The 6,277-nt window shown below is 45.4% G+C and overlaps 1 protein-coding gene across 1 annotated transcript; it reads left to right on the top strand.

Annotated features, from left to right (window-relative positions):
* The first annotated feature begins 3,370 nt into the window (after positions 1-3,370).
* Positions 3,371-5,661, top strand: LOC127569619 (homeobox protein notochord-like). Its single transcript, XM_052014413.1, has 3 exons — positions 3,371-3,839; positions 4,619-4,806; positions 4,932-5,661. The coding sequence occupies exons 1-3, from the start codon at positions 3,479-3,481 to the stop codon at positions 5,115-5,117; spliced, it is 735 nt and encodes a 244-aa protein (XP_051870373.1). The 5' UTR covers positions 3,371-3,478; the 3' UTR covers positions 5,118-5,661.
* The last annotated feature ends 616 nt before the right edge of the window (positions 5,662-6,277 follow it).

Genomic DNA, 6,277 nt, shown 5'->3' with positions numbered 1-6,277 from the left:
CCTCCCACATTCCAAAGATGTACGGGTTAGGAAGTTGTGGGCATGCTATGTTGGCGCCGGAAGCATGGCGACACTTGCGGGCTGCCCCTAGAACAGTCTACACAAAAGATGCATTTCACTGTGTGTTTTGATGTATATGTGACTAATAAAGATATCTTATAAACACTTAATTGTAAAACAAAAAGAAAGCAAGGTAGTTACAGTTTTATTCTACATCCTTGTGGTATAGGATGTGTGTCAGGTAAGAAGAGGTCCACTTTAGAGTGACGGTCTTGTAACATCTCTTTCCCCACCTCTTGTTTTCCCCCGACCATGAATCCCCCATCTTCCTCAAGTTTAGTGATGAACTTTCAGTAGATAACTAAACCACCTGGGGTGACACTGGGTATATAGACATGGAAGGTCCCAAAACTACAACTGACATCCTGATGCAGGGTTTCCACCCGAAACGTCAACAATTCCTTTCCTCCCACAGATGCTGCTCAACCCGCTGAGTTCCTCCAGCAGATTGTTGCTGCAACCAACCTTATTGTTCTAAGCAAATGAATGACAAGATCTGCCATGGTTACTGCATTTTGATCACTATCTAGAGAACCTTGTTTGGGTAGAGACGCCTTAGGGTGATGTAAACTGCCAGTGTTCACTACTGTTACTCACAGGGAAAGGTTGGCAGTTCAGCTGAGGAGAAGCGCCAATGTCTGTAGAATTGTGCCACAATACAAGTTTCTATTAACCTGAAAGATTTTCAGTATGATTATACATTAATTGAAGTGATTCATCAGATTCCTGCACCCTTATCTCAAGTGTAACATATGATGTCCCAATGAATAACATATAAAAAAATTAAGATGGCACAGTGGCACAGCTAGCCTCTGCCTCCCTGTTCCGGTGCTATAAGTGTGGAACTTGCACATTATCCCTGAGACCATGTGGGTTTACTCCAGTTGCTCCGATTTTTTTTCCCACATCTCAAAGACATGTGGGTTGGTAAATTAATTAGCTACTGCAAATTGCCTCTAATGAGTAGGTAAGTGATAGAATCTCAGGGTGATTTGATGGGAATGTGGGGAGAATAAAATGAGATAATGCAGGATTAGTGAAAAAATTGGTGTTTGAATGTTAGCACAGACTCAGTGGGCTCTGAAAGTCCTGTTTCAGTGCTGTATCTTCTCTGTGACAAACCTGAGCTGGGTTAGCTGATTGAAGCTGAGATACTAGTTACCGTGCTACTGTTGAGGACATTGCCAGCCAGGGAGCAAATAAATCAGTCAAGGTTCTTGTTTCACTTTGCTCCCATTTGGTTCATTTCTGTAACATGGCTGTGGAGACATCAGGAGGGATTAGGATCAGGTTCATTGTGATCTCTGTTCACAGCTAATGATCTATCGTCCAGTCTTAAATTAGGTATGATTTTGGGAGATAATGGTTGGCTGTGGAATCTTAATCCACCGTGAGTTAGTCCGTCTGGGAAAAAAGGTACCTGTTAAAAAAAAATCTATTCAATGATGATTCAGCTATTTTCATAGACCTGATTAGAGGATGTGAGGTATCTGAGAGTAAGTTAGTGACCAAAATGATCAATGAATCATTGAATTAATTGTTTAGTGACGTGTCCTCAGCATATATTTGGATGAAAGTAAGCACTACAGTTCTGGAGACAGTCTAAACAACTTAAGGTATCATTGTAATAGCACCTTTGTGCATTGAAGGGTGCAAATGACATGGCGCTGTGTCTGTGCTATTACATTCTTGGTTTCTCCCACATGGTCCAGAAATTATTCAGAGCAAGACCCCGCTCTGGATGTGAAGTTATGCTGGATTGGAAAGCATAGCCTTCTCTGAGGGGCTGTGGGTAACATCCCCATCAACTCATGGCAATCCCTGACTGCACAAAGTGGAGGAGCATTTGGGATGGCACTGAGAACCTCAAGTCCATTCTTTGGGGACACACAGAAGCTCAGCAAAAACAGACAAAGGGTTCCGCCACCTCCTAATCTACCCAGATGCCTGCCCTGAGCATCTCCTGCCCCATCTCTGGCAGAGCTTGTAGGGCCAATTGGCCTCATCAGCCACCTCATTACCCACAGGACGGGAAGCAGGTCATCCTTAACTGCCTAAAAAGGAGTGTGTTTTGCAGCAGCCATCTCCTCTCCCATTCACTTTCAGCAACTCATAGAGATCATGGGTGTAAAGGAACATGACAGAACTCGGGGCAGCTATTCAGCCCATTGCATCTCTGCTGGCTCATTGAAACAACCATTTCATTTATAGCAAATGAAAGTCAAAAACTGGAATCTGTAACAACAGAAAATGCAGTTAATTGTTTCTCTCTCCACAGTTGCTTCCTGACCTACTGAGTTTTCCCAGCATTTTCTGTCTGTATTCAATTTACACCATTCTTCCCTCATATTCCTGCAATATATTTTTCTTTTAATATTTTATCCAAGTTCCTTTGAAAGTTACTATTAAATTGGTTTCCATTCATTTAAGTAGTACATACAAGGTATGCAAACCGTGTCCACTGTGGGAAACACGTGATCCTCATCTCTTTCCCTGTTTTAGTCAATCATACATCTGTATTTTCTGGCTACTGAATTCTGGCTGTGGAAACGGTTTTTCCTTGTTTATCCAACAAAATCTCTCTCTCCACCCCCACAAAACAACACTGGAACACGTCGATGAAGTTTTCTCTTCGGTACTTTTTTTATATATGGGGAGGTTTCAACTTCCCAGTGTTCAATAAATGCAGTTTAGATTTTGTTTTCCACGGGAATACAGTCAGATTGAACATCATCGGTCCCAAAAGCACAGCTCCTAAGACTATTTCACGGATTTTTTACACACAGCCAGCCACATTACTGGAGTCACGTAACATAAGCAATGGAAACAGGAGGAGGCCATCCGGCCCCTCGTACCTGCCCCGCCTTTCAATGGCTACACCAGGTAAGAAGAGAAGATACCCTAAGCATCTAAAATATAAACAGAAAATGCTGGAAGTACTCAGCAGGACAGGCCACATTTGCGGGAAGAGAGACAGAGTTAACGCGCCAGGTCGAAGATCATTCCTCAGAGCTGGTTTGGCCTCACTTTAGATTTCCGGCATCTGCAAGGCCCCCCCCCCCCCCCCAAATAACTAGGATTTTCGTTGCAATTCGGTAGTTCTGCGACCACCATTACTAATATTAACTTTTTTTTAATTCCAGATTTATTGAATTTAAATTCTAGGCAGCTCAGCAGCATTACTGCTGTAAATAGGGGTCACTGTTATTACAGGACGTGCTGCGTTAACACTGACATCAGGATTTACTTTTCCCCAGCAACTAACCGGAACAAGTTACTCAAACAATCCCATCACCAGAGTCTTCGATGATTCAGAAATAAAAGCCCTTGGAAGCACTTTGCATATCACAGGTCAGGGCGGGGTTGGGGCAGTGTATAAGTGATCCAAACAACCCCCATGTAGATCAGATCCGTTCTCATGCACGATCTTGCAACACAAAACAAGGATCGATCGCCGCCACCCAAAATGCAGCCGAGGTACTTCGACTGGGCCCTTTACCCGGCTTTCATCCCCGACCCTTGGGCGCTTCACCCGGCCCTGTCTTCCTGTCCGGAGACCGTTCGCCAGGCGGAGACTCCGGCCAAGAAGAGGCCCTTCACCGTTGAGTTCCTGCTATCCAAGTCTCCTTCGGAGGTCCGGCGCGGGCAGCCGCCGGAGCGCCGGGTACGCTTCTACCCGGGGGCTGGATGTGCTCCAGTGCCCGGGGTGTATCCCGTTCTTTGCCAGGGTGCAGGACACAGCTGGCCGCGTTACAGCGCATGGGACATGTGCTGTGCAGGTGAGGGCTCGGTCTTGTGTCTTATCCACAGGCGCCTTGTTCCATGTGCACCTTGTAATTATTTTCCTGCTAACTCTGCCCAAGCCGTGTTTTATCCAACTGTATCCCATCTGAGTTAGTTTTGGATATCCTTGAAGGGGACTATCATGTTGGTAGTTGTGGGGTGGGTGATAATGTCCTCGGTGGGGTCATGGTTCAGGGGTAGGTAGGAGCGAGTGCCCCTGGATTTTTGATATTGTTGGGTCGACTATTCGGAACACGAGAGATGGCACGAATGAAAAACTCTGTAGTTTATTCCTGTAATTTTGTAGTTATTCCTGTAATTTTGAAATACAATCAGAAAATGCTGGAAAGGAGCAGCATCTGTGGAATGAGAACTAGTTAACGTTTCAGGTGCAAGACCTGTACCCTGACGAAGCGTAACCCACCTGAAACACTAACTAGAGACAGAAGAGATTGCAGATGCTGGGATCCGGGAGCAACACACAAGATGCTGGAGAAACTCAGTCCAGATGAAAGAAGAGCGAGACGTGGACTATTCATTTCCCTTCGTAAAATCCGCCTGGCCCCCTGAGTTCCTCCAGCTTCTTGTGTGTTTGAAGCATAACTTTTTTTACCTGTTGTCTGACCTGCATTTTCTGTTCGCATTTTATATTTCTGGCATCTGCAGTTTGTTTTTGCCTGCCGATCGTCGCTTTTCGTGATGTCTGCGAATGTTTGTGAAATGGTGACTCTTCCGGTTCTCTCTTTCTCTCTCTCTCTCTCATACACACACATAGACTGGAGAACCTGGCAGTCTGCTGTGACCCACCCGATCCCCGCCACAGATCGCAAGTTAAAGCGTTTCAGGGCCATCTTCACCCAGGAGCAGCTAGCAGTCTTGGAGGGCGAGTTTAAGAAACAGCGCTACATCGTCGGCCCTCAGAGAGTAGCCTTAGCCTCTGCCCTGGGATTGACCGTCCTCCAGGTAAAAGGCTTCACTGAAGCATGGCATCTTGGAAATCACAAGCTGTCACTTTAAAGTGTCCCACCCCCCCCCCCCCCCCGAAGTTAGCGAACTCTGTTTTGACTCGCTGTTGATTTTTATTGCAGGTGAAGGTTTGGTTCCAGAACAGACGAATCAAATGGAAAAAGGACGCCGAAAAAAGTCAGCGGGTTAAAACAGCTGCACAGGGCGAGTCCCAGGGCAGGAGTGTCAGTGCACCCGCTGAGGACGCTCCTTCCACGGAGGGAAGCTCAAGAGATCTCTCCGCAAACCAGAAGCTCCCGGTCTGCTGAATGCGTGGCCGTCCGTGGGTTGCTTCCGACCACTGTTGGCCACCGGGCTCTTGTGAAGACTTCTCAGCTCACATACTTATGTACACGATAACGAAAGGCAGGAACTTGTTGAACGAGACTGATGGCATTGTCAATCTTTCCCTTCGTTTTATGGAGAAACGGATTGATTTAATGTTGAAATCACGGATTGACCTAACTCGCGAAACTAGTTGGACGGATCCATGCACGGCGGGTCAACCATCAGTGTGAAAGTGGCGGTAAATAACTCCAACTGGCGGGGATGTAAAACGTTATCGCACGCCGGTTGGAGCCGAACCAGGGTCGCGACAGTGGATCAGTAATGGCTTGGTTCTTCTGGTAGCAAATCCATCGGAAGTCGCCCTCGGTGAAACCGTGTTACCACCCCCCTGACCGGGGTAGGGCAAACAAAGAGCCCTGGGGAGGTGTGGTGGGGAAGAGGGTTTGGGATGAGGCTTGTTCCTCTTGATTCTTCTTAACTAAGTGACATTAGGAGTAGGATCCCTGAAGCCTACTTTGTCATTCAATGAATCCAGGCTGACCTTATATCAACTCAATATTCCCACTTTTCCATGTCCCTCAATAACATTGGCTAAAGTTATTCATTCTGGCCTGAAAACACAAATCGTCCTCAGAGGGCAGGTGGGGTACTGGTTCTATCTTCACTCCTCCATCTATTCCCCCTTTCCTGGTAGCTGTAAAGAAATATTTTTGTCTTGTGCTTTGATCTGCTGAGTTTCAGAACTGGTGCAAGTATAAATGATTAATATCGTTGAACTTTAATGCCAAATGGTAACTTCTGTTTAGAGGATAGATGGTTTGAATGAATAAAGCAGTGTTACATTTATGTAATATTAAATAAAACATTCGGAAGTCAGGCACCACAGTGGAGAGAGAAATATCACTCATGCTTCAGGTCCACCACCTTTCAGATGTCCAGCATTTGCAGATTTTTGCAATCAGTTTATACAGTCCTTAATCACTGCCAAAGGTTGCTTTGGTCTTTCTGAATACCAAATATATTGGGTAAAAATCCTGAATCCAACTACAAAATATTTCCTGCTCTTAAAATACATTCTTAAATCAAAATAAATCAAAGGTAATTTGTACTTCAGATAAAAGAAACCGCAGCATTTTCAATT

Source organism: Pristis pectinata, chromosome 4, assembly GCF_009764475.1.
Source record: "Pristis pectinata isolate sPriPec2 chromosome 4, sPriPec2.1.pri, whole genome shotgun sequence".
Classification (NCBI taxonomy): Eukaryota; Metazoa; Chordata; class Chondrichthyes; order Rhinopristiformes; family Pristidae; genus Pristis; species Pristis pectinata.
The sequence above is the reverse complement of the archived record's forward strand: the minus strand, read 5'-3'. Positions and strand labels throughout refer to the sequence as shown.

Coding starts and splice junctions, on each gene's coding strand:
- LOC127569619 (XM_052014413.1), top strand. CDS start 3,479: ATGCACGATCTTGCAACACAAAACAAGGATCGATCGCCGCCACCCAAA. Junction 3,840..4,618: donor ATGGGACATGTGCTGTGCAG/GTGAGGGCTCGG, acceptor ACACACACATAG/ACTGGAGAACCTGGCAGTCT. Junction 4,807..4,931: donor TGGGATTGACCGTCCTCCAG/GTAAAAGGCTTC, acceptor TTTTTATTGCAG/GTGAAGGTTTGGTTCCAGAA.